Source organism: Pan troglodytes, chromosome 14, assembly GCF_028858775.2.
Source record: "Pan troglodytes isolate AG18354 chromosome 14, NHGRI_mPanTro3-v2.0_pri, whole genome shotgun sequence".
NCBI classification, from domain to species: Eukaryota; Metazoa; Chordata; class Mammalia; order Primates; family Hominidae; genus Pan; species Pan troglodytes.
Genome location: NC_072412.2, coordinates 101627629 through 101644740, shown reverse-complemented (window position 1 = coordinate 101644740; position 17112 = coordinate 101627629). Strand labels below are relative to the sequence as shown.

At 37.9% G+C, this 17112-nt stretch overlaps 1 protein-coding gene across 4 annotated transcripts in view; it reads left to right on the top strand.

Moving 5' to 3' along the window:
• The window catches only part of UGGT2 (UDP-glucose glycoprotein glucosyltransferase 2), a 252929-nt gene that overhangs the window by 14052 nt on the left and 221765 nt on the right, over positions 1-17112 (top strand). For all 4 annotated transcript variants that reach the window (XM_063792284.1, XM_001139906.6, XM_016925458.4 and 1 more), the window contains exons 2-4: positions 7897-7979; positions 15817-15947; positions 16421-16533. In XM_063792284.1, coding sequence (XP_063648354.1) covers positions 7897-7979; positions 15817-15947; positions 16421-16533 — 327 coding nt within the window. The remainder of the gene's footprint in view (positions 1-7896; positions 7980-15816; positions 15948-16420; positions 16534-17112) is intronic.

Genomic DNA, 17112 nt, shown 5'->3' with positions numbered 1-17112 from the left:
TTGGAATCTAGAAGAAAGGTAACCCTTGTTATGTAGTGATACAATACCGGCTGACTTGGTTTCTACAGTTTGTGGAAAACATCTTGAAACTGGTGAACTTGGATATGAGCTGAGAAGATTTCCAAGCAAAGTGTTAAAAGTGCTGCTTGGTTTCTCCTCGCTGCTTATATTAAAATGAGAGAAGAAAGAGATAAATTTAAAAAGGAACAGGTAAGGAAAAAGGAACCAACACTTGATGATTTTGGAGATTCTCAGCCTATCCAGATTGTAAAGGGTGTTACAACTAGGAAACTCAGTGTTGGGAATGTGTGCTCTGGAGAGAAAGACAGAAACCTGGCAGGACAACCTTTTGCTGAACAGGTTAAGCATGTGATTCATGGGTCCCCTCAACCATCTCCCCAGAAGCTTGATATAAAGAAGGTGGGGATATCCAGGAAGGATCTGGGGAGGATCCGTGTAATGATGTGGCTCTTGGTGAAATATACAATAGTCTTACAAAGTTTTGGGGGATGTATTAGAAACACTGTCAGCTTGGACCGAAAGAGACAAGACAAAATGAAAGAAGGCTGTTGGACTTCCAAAATTCTATAGGCAGGAAATGGACTAATAGAGCTACTTGGCTGTAAACATTGTGCTGCCCTTTCAAGAAAGAAAGAATAACTCTGCAGGCAGAACCATGGCAGGCAGCACAGAGGGTGAAGCATCAGGCCACAGAGAGTTATTCTCAGGCTTTGAAACATAATGGAAATTTGCCCTGCTGGATTTTGAACTTGCCTGTGACCAGTGACCCCTTTATTCCTTCTATTTTTTTCCTTTGGGAATTAGAGTGTCCATCCTATGCCTGTCTCACCATTGCATTTTGGAAACATAACTTGTTTTGTAGTTTCACAGGTGGACAGGGGAGAATTTTACCCCAGAGTGGATCATACCCAGAGTCTCACCCATACATGATTTAGATGATAAAATTTGTAAATGAAGTTGATGATATTTACATGAGATTTTGGACTTAGAATTGATGCTGTAATTGGTTGAGTTTTTGGAGGTTGTTGGCAAAGGGAAATATATTTTATGTAGGGGAGGTGGATTTTGGGGGCTTTTGGGGGCTAGAGGGTGGCTTGAATGATGCCCCCAACAAAAAAAGGGCAGCTTTTAGAATCTTTGCATTAACTCTGCTCAAACCTTGACTTCAGACTTTTGGCCTCCAGAACTATGAGAGAATAAATTTCTCTTGCTGAATAGGTTAGACCTGTGATTCATGAATCCACTCAACCATCTCATCAGAAGCCCAGTATAAACATGGCGTTATCCAGGAAAGATGTGTAGAGGATCCTTGGGTAATGGTGTGGTAGCCCTAGGATAGTAATATATCATTCTTTTACAGTCTTCCTCATTGATACCTTACTTGTGGGCATACCATATTACTCTATCTTGCCTGATACTTTCCCATGACAAAATTAATAACTTTCTATTATTCTCTCATAACATTTGGCCAGTATTTCCGTAATAATCCTTATTGTAAGGTATCATATATGCTAATCTCTGTTGTTAAAAGGTGAGCTTCAGAGACAAAACTGTTTTTTATTCATGTTTATTTTGCCAAGGCACAGTGCACAAAAGTTAGGTACTCAGTAATGCTAATTCAACAAAAGGTACTTTTTATAGGGAAAGGTATACTTTAAGCCACCATCAGAATTAACTCTACAATATACCTTACTTGTGGAAACTAGTTTGTCCTTGGAAAATCCAGAGAGGATGCTCAGTGTTACCTCATGTGCCTTATTGTTTTGTTGTGAACAAATCAAAATTGTAGGAGGTCCTTTATTATATAAACTAAAATCTTTCTCTCTATACCTTTTATCTACTGATCCTCTCTTTCAGAACCAAATCTGTTTCTGTGTGTGACACATTATGTGAGAATAGCAGGCCAAAAGCCTGTAGTTTCTTCAACCACTGCACTTCAAAAAATTTATTTTATATAGTTCGTTATTCTGCTTTCCTTCAATTTGTTTATGTTTCTCTTAAAATTGTAGGAAAAGCAAAGAGGTTGAGAAGAGTAAGTGTGGAAGTGGAAGAATTGAAGAGCATTGAATAGGTTGAAGGAGCTGGGCAGATAGGAACTTAAGGAAAATAATGTGGGAGCAAGTGAGGGAAATTTTTAAGAATAATGCTTTAAATCCAAAAATTGAGCTTCCCAACCAAAATCTATAAATGCATACACGTGCGCACACACACACACACACACAGATATTTTTTAGTTCATCCTGGAAATTTGAGTGCATAACTTGAGTATAGTCTTATGTAGGAAACAAAGATGAATAAGGTATGTCCCCTGTATAAAGAAATTTATAGTATAATAAAATTTGCGGCCAAGCGCAGTGGCTCAGGCCTGTAATCCCAGCACTTGGGGAGGCCGAGGCGGGCAGATCATGAGGTCAGGAATTTGAGACCAGCGTAGCCAACATGGTGAAACCCTGTCTCCACTAAAAATACAAAAAATAGCTGCGTGTGGTGGCACATGCCTATAATCCTAGCTACTCAGGAGGCTGAGGCAGGAGAATTGTTTGAACCAGGGAGGTGAAGGTTGCAGTGAGTCAAGATCACACCACTGCACTCCAGCCTGGGCGACAGAGCAAGACTCTGGCTAGAGGTGGTTATAGGCTGAAGAGGCTAGCGTTTTACAGTATGCATACCTTAATTTGTACATCTGAACTGCAGTTATTCTACTTGTGTTGATCTGACTGAAAATATTTTTGAAATTCCACTTATAATTACTGTCAAACTCTTTAGTGCGTATAAAAACACCCTTTGTAGAAATAACTGTTTTCTCTGGGCAGAATTTTTTGAAGAAATACACTTATTTCGAGCCATATATTTTATAAGGCAAGTGAACAATTGGAAATGCCAGCTTGTTACCTTTAAAAAAACTTTGTCCAAAAGAGTGAACTGGGCATGGTGGCATGTGCCTGTAGTCCCAGCTACTTAAGTGGCTGCAGTGGGAGGATCGCTTGAGACCTCCCAGGCTAAAGTAAGCCATGTTTGCACCACTGCACTCCAGCCTGTGTGACAAAGGGAGATGCTGTCTTAAACAAACAAACAAAAATGTTGTTCAAAGGTAATATCTTACCTTTTACCAGGTGCATAACTGGTTTAGATGGTCTCAAGGATGTTTGCTCCTCAGTGATTAATAATGAGTTACCAGTAAATGGCCTCTGAGATTCCAGAAGAGTTCCAAAAGTGCTTAGAGCAGTGATGTATTGAGGGAATAACTTTTAAGTGAATACTTTTTTTTTTTACTTGAACTTTTAAGTTCCAGGGTACACATGCAGGATGTGCAGGTTTGTTACATAGGTAAATGTGTGCCATGGTGGTTTGCTGCACAGATCAAACTATCACCTAGGTATGAAGCCCAGCATCCATTAACTTTCTTCTTGATGCTCTCTGTCCCCTTGCACCTTTCCAACAGACTCCAGTGTGTGTCGTTACCCCCATGTGTCCATGTGTTCTCATCATTCAGCTCCCACTTGTAAGTGAAAACATGCGGTGTTTGGTTTTCTGTCTCTGCATTAGTTTGCTGAGGATAATGGCTTCCAGCTCCATCCATGTTTCTGCAAAAGACATGACCTTGTTCATTTTTATGGCTGCATGGTATTCTGTAGTGTATATATACCACATTTTCTTTATTCAGTCTATCATTGATGGGGTTATAAGTTGATTCCATGTCTTCGCTATTGTAAATAGTGCTGCAGTGGACATATGTGTGCATGTATATTCATAATATGATTTATATTCCTTTGGGTATACACCCAGTAATGGGATTGCTGGGTCAAATGGTATTTCTGCCTCTAGATCTTTGAGGAATTGCCACACTGTCTTCTACAATGGTTGAACTAATTTACGTTCCCACCAACAGTGTAGAAGCGTTTCTTTCTCCACAACCTTGCCAGCATCTGTTGTTTCTTGACTTCTTAATAATCACCATTCTGACTAGTGTGAGATGGTATCTCATTGTGGTTTTGATTTGCAATTCTCTAATGATCAGTAATGTGGAGCTTTTTTTCATGTTTGTTGGCCGCATGAATGTTTTATTTTGATAAGTGTCTATTCATGTCCTTTGCCCACTTTTTAATGGGGTCGTTTGTTTTTTTCTTGTAAATTTGTTGAAGTTCCTTATAGACTTTGCATGCTAGACCTTTGTCAGATGGATACATTGCAGAAATTTTCTCCCATTCTGTAGGTTGTGTGTTCACTCTGGTGATAGTTTTTGTTATGCAGAAACTCTTTAGTTTAAATAGATCTCATTTGTCCATTTTTGCTTTTGTTGCAATTGCTCTTGGCATTTTTGTCATGAAATCATTGCTTGTGTCTATGTCCTGAATTGTATTGCTTAGATTTTCTTATAGGGTTTTTATAATTTTAGGTTTTACATTTAAGTTTCTAATTCATCTTGAGTTAATTTTTGTATAAGGTGTAAGGAAGGGGTCCAGTTTCAGTTTTCTGCATATGGCTAGCCAGTTCTCCCAGAACCATTTAATAAATAGGGAATCCTTTCATTGCTTGTTTCTGTCAGGTTTGTCAAATATCAGATGCTTGTAGGTGTGCAGTCTTATTTCTGAGTTCTCTATTCTGTTCCATTGATCTATGTGTATGTCCTTGTACCAGTAGCATGCTGTATTGGTTACTGTAACCTTGTAGTATAGTTTGAAGTTAGGTAGCATGATGCTTCCAGCTTTGTTCTTTTTGCTTCAGATTGTCTTGGCTATTTGGGCTCTTTTTCATATTTTCTAATTCTATGAAGAATGTCAGTGGTAGTTTTGTCACAGGATAAGGATCCCGTGATAAGGGTTTTGGCTTTGCCAGCTGGAAACCTCTATGGCTGGTAGCACCTTTGCCCAAGTTTTGCTCGGGCCTGCTGTGCTCCTTTTGTCCACTCGGCCTGGCAGGCTATGCTCGGCTTGTGTTACTGGCCTGGATCCCACACCTGCCAAGGGGGAGCCAGGTGCAGGGCGGCGGTGAGTGTGTGAGCAAGCACGGGGTCCGGCCACTGCGCACAGCCAGGAGTGCCAGCTGCAGTGGGGTGGGCAGCTCCAGGTACTGGCACAGGCACCAGCTTTGTACAAGACTGTGGCTCGACCAGGCATACTGCAGGTGGCTTCCACTGCAGGCACTGTGGTGGAATGCAGTGGCACCTGGAAGCTTGGAGATACCAGGAACCACACAGCCCTAAAGAGAGTGTCACAGCTCTGGCTCAGGGAGCCTGTAGGTCTGGGCTCCCCAAAGGGCTGCAGCTCTTCTCTCCTTTTCATTGCCTGCAATGTGGTGAGTGGGGCGCGTGTTTCAGCCCTGTATGTGTTACAGCTCTTTCAGTCCTGCCCTTTGGTGAGTTCCGAGTTCTTGTTGCACGTTCAGGAAGAATGAGGCATGTAGACAACTGGAAGGTGAGCAAGGCAAAGAGGTGCTTTATTGAGAGACAGTACAGCTCTTAGGAGAACTGAAGTTGGTAGCTCCTTTCTGCTGGCAGGTCGTCCTGATGAGCGTAGCTGTCACTAGAGAAGAGACATGGAGTGGGTAGCTCCTTTTCATAGGCAGGTCATTCTGTTGAGTCTGCAGCCCTCAGCTGAGAGGAGAAATGGAGTGGCCAGCTTCCACCTGCAGTCAGGTCATCCCAATGTCTGGGAAAGGACACCTGGAATGGGTAGCTCCTATCCACAGGCAGGTCATCTCATTATCTGCCTGAGTTTGGCTGAGTCTGGGGTTTTTATGGGCTTCAGAGGCGGGTAAGTGTGTGCTGACTCGTCCATGGGAGGCCCTGGGTAGGCCGGGACAAAAACACCGTACGTTCTCACTGCAGTCCATGGAAGAGGTAGCCCAGCCCCTAGGCTTCAGGTTGTCCTTAGCTTGAAAGTGGGGCTTCACCGGGGACCCATCCCTTTTTGCCCATCTGCTCCCTGCCACCATTAACCTGCCATCTACCATGTCCATGGCACCCAGGCTGTTCACATCATGGGGCACCTTTCAGGCCTGTGCCAAGCTGCTCCCAGGCCCTCTTGGCCTCCCTTCCATGCCCATTGGTGCCTAAAGTCTGGAGGGGGCTGAGGTGGTAGGGGGCTGAGGTGGTAGGGGGCTGGCATGTCAGCACTACCCCAAACATGCACACTCAGCCGGGTTGTGGCAGCTTCTAGGCTCAGGTGCAACTTTGCTCCGAAATTGAAGCAGGGATTGGGAGCAGGGAAGAGGCCAGGAAGCAGGAGCAGGTACTTTCAAGCCTGTGGTGGGATAGGGGGCTTTGCAGGCCCCTGAGAGTGCAGGGATGCGTTGGTCCACAGCTGCAGCTGGGTGGTTGCAGCTGCACCCAGGGAGTGCAGGGCTCCCAGCCCGCCAACTCAGTAGGAGGCATGGGCTCCTACCTGCCTTCAGCCCCCAAAAGCACAGGGATGTCCGGTCCGGACAGCTGCACCTGGGGAGTGCGGGCCCTCCACCCTACCAACTCAGAAGTGAGTGGGGCTTCCACCTGTTCCCTGCTCCCAGCAGCTCCATGGAGTACACAACCCTGGCCATGTCTCCCTTGCTACAGCTGGCGTTTTTGCAGCTGCCACTCTAGACAGGTCACTGCTGCCATCAGTTTACTAGGAATAGCATTGAATCTATAAGTTACTTTGGGCAGTATGGCCATTTTCACAGAATTGATTCTTCCTATCCATGAGCATGGAATGTTTTTCCATTTGTGTCCTCTCTGATCTCCTTGAGCAGCGATTTGTAGTTCTCCTTGAAGAGGTCCTTCACTTCCCTTGTTAGCTGGAACACTTTCTTAAGGCGATCACTTTGAAGGATCAGACTTAGTTAGATGTACAGATTCTGGTAGTTGGAAGAAGTCTTTTACCTGTGGTTGCACAGTATATGAGCATGTCTGTAGCTGTTTGGTCAAATCAGTTAAGCCTTGCCCAGTGTTGATTTGAAGTTACTTATTACTCTAAATTCCTATGCTTGTCGTGTTTATGTTGATGAATTAATCAGTCTTTCTGACTTCCTTTTTCCTTTTTAGTGGCCATGTCAGACTCACAAGAATTAGTTAATCTGTATGTGTTGTGGATGTTCTCAATACTTTCCATTTATTTTAAGCATTAGTTTAAGTTTACCAAGCCTAGAGAGAAAGGTAAGGTGGGCAATAACAAATAATCAGCACCATCTGTATGGTGGCTGTTTTGTTTCTAGCTTAAATAGTTAACCCTATTTGTTTTAGCTGTCTAGTGTTTTGTTCTGTGCAGAACTAAATCTTTCATTTATTTCATTATTTCTGAAAGGCTTTAAATGGCTTTGGCCATTTTTTCTTAAATACCATGAAAATTTCATTGGGCTTTATGGCCAAAGACATAGTGCAGTACACTGATTTCCTGTTTTTAAAATTAAGATCTTTTCTGTTTTAAATAATAAAAAAGATTTTCTACACAAGTAAAGGCAATAGATAATATAACTTCTATAAAATATTTATAGAACCAATTTTTGTTTTTGAAACAGGTGGTCTTTTTTTCTACTTTTTACCTTTATATAATGTTCTATCTTAATTATAATTTTTGTATTTCTCAGTGGCATTTCATATGGCAAGATAGAATGAACTATCAATTTTTTAATTGTTGCTAATAACAAGGAAAAGCCAAAAGTAATTTCTCATGAAGCCTTTTCCTGACATGATTATATGTTTATAGTTGAGAATGATATCTCAGGTAAAAATAATCAGTGTGTTTTTTTCCAGTGTTATAGTAAATGGAAATTAGTAATTTGACATTAATTTTTAGGGGTTTTTGTTTTTGCCATAGATAAACTGGTTCTTGAGTACAGTTTATAGTATCTAAACCATTTTAAATTCCATCTACTAACCGATTACTTATATTTTTTTACTAGTGAATTTATGGCAGAAGAAAGTAATGAAAAATTTTGGCAGTTTTTGGAAACTGTGCAAGAATTAGCAATTTATAAGCAAACAGGTAGGTGATGTGTAAATTTTAACTTGTAAGATTTGTATTTATGTACACACATTGTAATGTTTATTATTTTTTAATGGTAATGGTTAAGTGTGAATGCTTCACTGGGTTAGTAAATCCGAACATTAAATTTGAAAATATGTTTTAATAGAAACCATTCTAAGCATCTGTTTCCAAAAATACAAGGTTTTAATACTTTATTATAAGATACCTTATATAATTAGTCATGTTTGGATATTGCATTCTCATCAAGAAGAAGTCAAAATTGTTAGCTGGGCATGGTGGTGTGCATCTGTAGTAGCAGCTACTTGGAAGGCCCAAGGCCAGAGGATTGATTGCTTGAGCCCAGGAGTCAGAGACTAGCCTGGGCAGTATAGCAAGACCCTGTTTCTAAAAAAGAAAAATAAAAAAATAAAATAAATTGGCCAGGTGTGGTGTTTCACACCTGTAATCCCAGCACTTTGTGAGACTGAGGTGGAGGATCACTTGAACCCAGGAGTTTGAGCTGTGTTTGTACCACTGCACTCCAGCCTGAGCGACAGAGAGAGGCCTTGTCTCCCCCGTGCCCCCCCCAAAAAATTAAGATAGTTTTCTTTTTACCTAGATTTCTTTGAAATAATAATTTTGCATCTAGTAATAGTACATTTTTTTCTTTTTTAAAAGTAGACTTAATTTTTTTAGAGTAGTTATAAGTTCATAGCAAAATTGGACAGAAAGTACAGAGATTTCCCATATTCCCCCTTCCCCTACACATAAATAGCCTCCCCTGTTATCAACATCCCTCACTAGTGTGGTACATATATACTGTTGATGAACCTTCCTTGACAGATCCTTAATACGCAAGGTCCATAGTTTACATTAGGGTTCAATCTTGCTGTTATACGTTCTATGGGTTTGGACTAATGTATACTGACACGTATATTGCATTTTTATTGGCAGAATACTTTGACTCTTAAACGATTAAAGAAACTTTTAATACCTCAAAAAGTCAGGTAACTAATATGCTCTCATTTCACTATTTGTAAGATAGTAATTTCTGTTTTTATATGTATATGAGAGTATATACCTATATATACGTATATTTTCCTCAGAATTAAAGTGTTTATTAATGTGTTTGTTATTTTCCTATCTCTGCAGAGACTAGAATAGATGACATGAGCATGGAATCCCTTAAGAGTAAAATCTTCAGCCATTTAGATATAGAGACATCTTCTTACTATTGGTGATTAAAATAGTTTATTATTTTGTTCCTGAGTGTAAATGTACTATAAACTAAGTTTCAGATGTTTTAAATGCTTGTTTACTGAAGCCTGTTTGGCTCAGGTAGCCTTGAAGTTCAGTGATTTTGTGATTTCACAAAGTAGATTTTAAAAATAAAGAGATGAGACATACTTTTAATAACATTTTAAACTGAAATATTTCCAAAAGCAAATAATTTTTCCTTTCAAAATTTTTTCCTGAAAAAGCTTTTTAGTCATAAGAAATGCTGGAGGTACTTTAGATGATGGGAATACAAAGATGAATAATTGTGATCTACATCCACAGGACTTCGTGATACAATGAAGGAGACAGCAAAACAGTGATGTACACTATTAGGTGATAAGAGCTTTAATTGGGTTGTGCATAACATGAAAGCACATAAAAGAGGCACCTAGTCAGTGTTCCAGAGAGAGCAAGACAGGATTTTCAGTGCTGAATGCTGGAGCTGAGTTTGAATGATGAGATTTAGCCAGGGAGTAGGGAACACAAATGAGTAGAAGAGACCGGAATGGAATGTGTGGAGGAACCTCAATCTCTTAGTAATGTTTACTTTCAAGTCATTAGGAAATTACTGTCTGTTGTCCTCATATTTGTCCTAGTAATTTTATTAATAGTTTTGGTGATTGAGGTAAAAATAGGCTAGATTAATATGTAAGGTTTTCATGGTTAATGTCAGGTATCCAAGATAGTTTAAAAAAACCTAACACCAAATTTCGTGTCTCTCACCTAAAATCCTCAATATATCTGTCCCATATATGTTGTTCTCAGTACATGCTTTTTTGGCCTTATTCAGTGCTATTTTTTATTGGAGACGCAATCTTAAAAATTACTCCTGTAAATTTCAAATTCATTTTAAGTTACTTAAATATATCAGCATATTTTATACCTAAATGAAATGATATACCTGGACAATCTGGTGGCAGATCATTCACAAGCTGGAATATAAGCTCAGGAGTACCTAAACTCTACATCAAGCATATATGGAAGGAGGTATTTCAAGTGTTTTCAGGGTTGAACCTAAATTGTATTAAAGTAAGAATTACTAGCGCAGCACAGTGGCTCATGCCTGTAATCCCAGCACTTTGGGAGGCTGAGGTGGGCAGATCACTTGAGGCCAGGAGTTCGAGACCAGCCTGGCCAACATTGTGAGACCCCGTCTCTACTGAAAATACAAAAATTAGCTGGGCGTGGTGGTGCGGGCCTGTAATCCAGCTACTCGGGAGGCTGAAGCACAAGACTCACTTGAACACTGGAGGCATAGGCTGCAGTGAGCCAAGATCACACTACTGGACTGCAGTCTGGGCAACAGAGTGAGACTCTGACTCAAAAAAAAATAAATAAATAACACTTAAAATAAAATTCTATTGGCTTTATTTATAATGGCAGAGTCTGATGCATGTGGTGATATTATTGCTGACCTTGTTAAATGTGGAAAAGAATGGTACAAATGAGAAATATATTAATGAGCAGAGATTTTTTTTTTTTTTTTTTTTTTTGAGACGGTGTCTCACTGTGTCGCCCAGGCTTGAATTCAGTGGCATGATCTTGGCTAACTGCCAGCTCCGCCTCCTGGGTTCACACCATTCTCCCACCTAAGCCTCCGGAGTAGCTGGGGCTACAGGTGCCCACCACCATGCCCGGCTAATTTTTTGTATTTTTTTTTTTTATTAGAGACGGGGTTTCACCATGTTAGCCAGGATGGTCTCGATCTCCTGACCTCGTGATCTGCCCACCTCGGCCTCCCAAAATTCTGGGATTACAGGTGTGAGCCACCGCGCCCAGCCTAATGAGCAGATTTTTACTGAATTTGTTTTCAAGACATCTTAGAGGAAACATTTAATAATCCTCTGTTACTTGTACTAATTTAGATTGTTGAATCTCCATGAGACCTTCTAAATACTCTTTACTAAAGCATGTCTTAGTGATCCACCTGCCTAAAAAAATTGTAAATATTGAACATTTAACTTTTTGAATTCAAGTACTAGTTTTATACCATTTAATGCAATTACTTTATATTATATGCCAGCAAATTAAGACTTTTTAAGCAATGAATTGCCTGTTTAAAAAAATTTATATGGTTCTGCCAGGCTTACATATTTATTGATGCTTCAAGATTCAAGTGGCATATTAGTTAACCTATGTAGTTTTGTGAGGTGAGAAATGTCACCCAAGACTTATCTGATTTCAAAATCCCTGTTTATTTTTACTTCTTCACATGCTGCTCAGCATATAAGAATGTCATTTTCAAAGTCCTTGAAGATTTTAGTGGTTTTTACACAAATAAAGTTGCTTTTGTATTTTATTAATGGAAGAAATTTTCAAAAAATGTTAAGACTTTCTAACATAGTTACTTTTACCCAAGAACCAGATTTGGGGGAAGAAGGTAATTGGAATTTGGATGTGCCACATTTGAAATTCTTGTGAAATATCCAAATATAAATATATCGGTAAGCTGATATATGAGTGAGAGATCTAGATAAAAAAAAATTCTAGGATAAAGGGTAGGATTTCAGAGTGATCAACATGAAAAACGGTAATTTAAGTTGTAGGGAGAAGGCACAGAATGAGAATAAAATAGTGCCCAATGGCAGAACCCTGAGAACAGCAATGTTTAAGGGAATCTGATGAGAAGAACAGCACACAATGGAGACTAAGGAAGAGTACCTGTAGTGGTAGCTGAAATCCTGTAAAAGTATTAGATCATGAAAGCCAGGAGAATATTAAGTTGTAAGTGATTGCTGTTATCAAATACTGTAGACAGATCAAGTAATATGAATATTATGCACCTACTACTTTTAACAACAGAGAAATTATTAGTGCCTTTGGTGAGAACCATTTCACTGGTATAGTAATCAAGACTTTAGTAAGTTAAGATGTGAGTAAAGCTTTTCATATCTCTCTGTTATTTGGTTATCTAATTTCTGAGTTTCTTGTCAAATTGTCACAATCAGCAAATAACCCAGTCTCCAACCACCCCCAAAATGTCCCCTTCCAGTAGAGCTACATGTCATTAAGTCTTTTAAGACCTTTGACTATGAAGGGAATAAGATGAGTCAGTAGCTGTCTGTGGAGGCTGCCACTTATTTTTTTTAATAAGAGTGATTTTTGAATATTAGGTGCCAGTAGTCAAAAATTGAGTAAAAGCTGAGGTTGAAGATAAAGGCAGAAAATATTGAAGGGGCATTTTTAGCAGGTGGTTGGTGAGCATGGATTTAGTTATTTAACAAATCAGCCAAAATAGCCCAATGCATCCATTTCATAATAGAGATGATCTTGCTAGTTACATCTAAATTATAAAAGTTTACTTTCTATAAACTCCTGAATCCTACATTCATTACTACATAAGGGACAACCTTGATGGTGACCTTGACAAAATTTGGTATCTGTTGTCAGGCACTACTCACATTTCTTTTGACTTTTCTCTGCTTCCCTGGGTGACCAGTCCTTTGACTGATGTAGTCATATTTTAGATGTTATTACATTAATTTTTATTATTTTCTTGCTGACCTTGTAACTATAATGTATTTTAAGAATATTATTTAAAATAACATTTATTTTCTATTTTGCTTTTACTGTTGAACACGAATCTTATTTGCATTATTTTTTGATTCTTGGAGGAAAACTCACCATATCTCCCAAGTTCTGAGAAATCATCTATAGTTTGTTAAAGAATTAAGAGTGAAAGAGGCAATGCTTATTCTCATATGTCAACTGTTTAAAGCAACTGGATTAGGAAAATATTGTTTAGAATGAAGAAACTTATTTATAATATTTATTAAATATTAAAGAAATTTATTGAATGTCTATTTTGTATGCCAGGAGTAGAAATGTACAGTTGAAAAACTATGATAGAAAAGATCCTTTCCTTCATGGTTTATAGCTTAATAAGAGGCACCAAATTAAACAATTATACAAATACTTTTTAATGACTTCTTTGTGAATTGATGTAGAGATGGTATAGAGCTCACAATCAGACTTTATGCTGCAATTTCTGCAATTATTTCTTGGTTATATAAAGTTTGCTCTCTGGTTGGTGCCTCATGAATAACTCTTGGAAAAATAGCCCTTGAGTTCTTCACATACTTAATTGTTCATGTGTGAATTCGAAACTTCTGATTTTTAACTTTAGAGCCCCAGAGTTGTTTTTTGTTTGTTTGTTTGTTTGTTTGTTTTTTAAACTAGAGAATGTTGCAATGCTGATCATTCTGTGTCTTTTTTGTTTTAGGTATGTAAGTTCATTATTTTTAATTCTGGAAAGTTTTCTTGGATTATAGTTTTCTTTAATTATTCTGTTCCATTCCCTTGATTTTCTGCCTTAGGGTCTACAAGTATACATATATTAATCTCCTTTGCCTGACTTCTGTGTTTGTCATTTACTCTCAAGTCATTTTTCCCTTCTCTCCTTTTTATTTGTTTCATTTTTATCACTTTTCCTCTGCGTATTCTGTTTCTCCTACTGTTTTCCACGGTGTCTGTTTACTCTTGTGCTCCTTCTAATTTAATCTGTATTTTCTAGTATTATTTTCTTTCTAGTTCTTATTTGTATTCTTTCAGGAAACTTCTCATATCTCCCTCTTTTTTTGGTCATCTCATTTCTGAGCTTTTTGTCAAGAGCTGTGAAGGGGCTGGAATTTTTACCCTGCTTGCAAGCTAAAAACTTAGCTTGCCACAGTTTCAGGAATCAGATGGACAACATAAGACTCTTGGATCAGAGCTGAAAGACTTTATAACTGACCAGAGGAAATCTCCTGAGTGATTCATAGCTTCTTTATATCAGCCAGGACCTATTGAACTAAACTCTGAGACTTTTTATTGTCATCTTTGAAAGGATCTAATATTGTCAAGTTGGACTGTAGGAGGAATTTAGTCATAAGGTGCCACTAAGACATTGTTTGGGAGATATTTTTGAACTTATTTCCCTTGGCCTATAACCTTTTCTTCTTCTCTTCATTAATAGGCAGCAAAATTAAGATGACTCATTGCCTGATTGACTGTACAGTTTTGTCAGAATATCCACTATTACTTCTCAAGCACTCTCCTCAAATCCTATTAATTGGACCATGGGACTGGGTCTTTTATTCTCCAGAAATCCACGTATCTTGTCAGCATTCCATTTTGTTGTCAGATCTGTCAAGTACTGTGAAGGGTCTGAGATGTTACCCTATTTGCAAAGATAACAGATTAGTTTCATGGATGCTGACAGATGACCTGAGACCCCTGATTCAGAGACAGAAGAAGGCTTTATTACATATAACAAAAGCAATAACCACAATGTCCCATATTTGCACTGGTTGCCTGAGCCTCAGTTCCCACAGGACAACTTGGAGGGCCAGATAACACCTGTACCCTGAATGGGTTGTGGTAAAGAGAGGAACTGAGGGTCAAGGGCCCAGCACTTTCGGAGCAAATAGTAAACATTGTCACAATCAGCAAACAACCCAGTCTTCCAGCCAACCCCAAAATGTCTCCTTCCAGTCAGAACATCCTTTTCCTCCTCTCAGAAAGAGAGTATCTGGTGTTGCAGTCTGGTGTAACCACATTCTTCTTGTTATCCCTTTCACATCAGATATCCACAGGGAACTGCTCTTCATCTACCTCAACTCTGTTCTTTTGTATGAGAAATTTCTATCACTTGATAACCCAGTGCCAAGATGTAGAGGAGAATAAATTACCAGAGAATGTCTAGAGGCCAGCCTCTATGGATGCCTATACCAAATGGACTCCAGAGCTGCCCTGTTATTACCTTACCATCTCTGGCTGGCCCTGGAATGGCATTACAGTTTTCTGACACAATGCAGTCAATGGTTACACCCAGGGAAGAGTAGAGAAAGGAAAAGGGCACAGACAGAAAGTTCTCCCCAGCCCTGCTTATCCCCGTTAGTGCCACCAGGTCTTCTTCAGCTCTAGGCTGCACTTTTCTGCCTTCTCCCATTCAAGTGATCTCTGTCTCCCCAGGGGTGTTGGAGAATTTTTAATTAAATTCTAGGATCCCTCCTTCTCCTTTATGTCTTTGAGTTCTTTGAATAGGGTTTATAGTAGGCAACTCGCAGCTCAGGTTAGTTTGTTCAAGTTCCAGACAAGATGACATTTAGTTTTGAAGACCTGGTTCAAATTTTGTCTCCTAAAAGTATTCTGGATACACTAATTATACTTGGCTATTGGCACTAAATCTCAGTAGAATTTATTCATACAGGTACTTTAAAATTCATTAACAATCATATTATTTAACTTTTCTGCTGTTCTTAATTTCTACCTTGTAGGTAGGACTTATATCTTATCCTTGTAATATAACCCCACAACTTTGGAGTAAGTTGGTCTGAAATGTTGGTGTTTCCAAATAGATTTTAATGGCAAGATTATTTTCACCTGGTCTCATGTTGATTACTTGGACATTACTGGAAGATCCAAAATGAAGTTGATTATAGAACTGAGATCTTGATTTTTCCATTTTTCTCTAGCATTATCCATAACCAAACTTCAGATATGATTATATGACATTAAATTAGCCTTACGGTGGAAGATGTGCCAATGTGCAGTTTATAAAATGCTAACATTATTTTCTTTTGACTTCTTTTTATAGAATCAGATTATTCTTATTACAACTTAATCCTGAAGAAAGCTGGACAGTTTCTAGACAATTTACACATCAACCTTTTAAAGTTTGCTTTCTCTATAAGGGCATACTCCCCAGCTATTCAGATGTTTCAGCAGGTGCGTAAAAATACCCAATCTGTATTTGACAAAGAGGCACGCTAGCAATGTACATAGAGTTCTTTAATATGAACATCTTTAGTTCAAAATGATCTACAAGTTTATAGTTGGTTCCATAGCCTATCATTGATTATATTATTGTTGTTGTCATTTATTATAATGTAATTGAATATATTCTGTAATTTTTGTAGTTATTTGGGATAAGGAAATTATGAGGACAAATAATTGAAATGTATCATAAAATTTTAATAGAATTTTTTCAATAACTATGAAGCATGTCTTTCCTAGGATAAAGTTGATTTTATTAAAATATTTCTTAGATTCTGCCTACGTATAGATGTTTTTTTACTTTAATTAGAGCAATAACTTAATAGTAGTTGATGAGTTATTTTAATCAAAGTAATGTGTGAGGGTTTTAAAATCATATTGTAATTATCAACTGCTGTAGCTAAATATAATCTTTGAAATCTTAGATTGCAGCTGATGAGCCACCACCAGATGGTTGTAATGCATTTGTGGTTATTCATAAGAAGCACACCTGTAAAATTAATGAGATTAAAAAGCTGCTGAAGAAAGCTGCTTCAAGGTAAATTAATAATAGCCTATAATGAAAGAAGTGGTTATAGAGAGGAGAGTTCAATAGCAGAAACTTCTTATAATAAAAAAATTTAATATTCTAAGACATTGTATATTCAAGAATGTGATTTGTATTGAAAACCATAATATATCTGAGAATGTTTTGTCTTGATTAGCTTTTGATTTTAGCATATAAATTGTGCCAAAATAACATAAAATATATGAAATGTTTCATATAAGCATAACTTGTTTTTTGAAATAAACATGCAAAACTGAGTTTATTTGGCCTATAGCTCTTTAAATATAAACTGAATATATACCTGGGGAATAACAAAGTAATCAAAACAATAGATGAGGTTGCTTCCTATATTCAAAACTATTTTTTTTGCTTTTTTGCAAGTATTTAATTTAAAAAATGGCAAATCAGAAGTAAATTATTAATTTATTAGTGATTTTTTAGAGTAATACTACCAGTATATTTTTTTGCCTGATTATTTATACTTTAAAAAATAATAAAGTAGTTTTTTTAATTTTGAAAGAGCTCTATTAAACAGTAATATATATTTATGCATATTAATACTTAACTCAC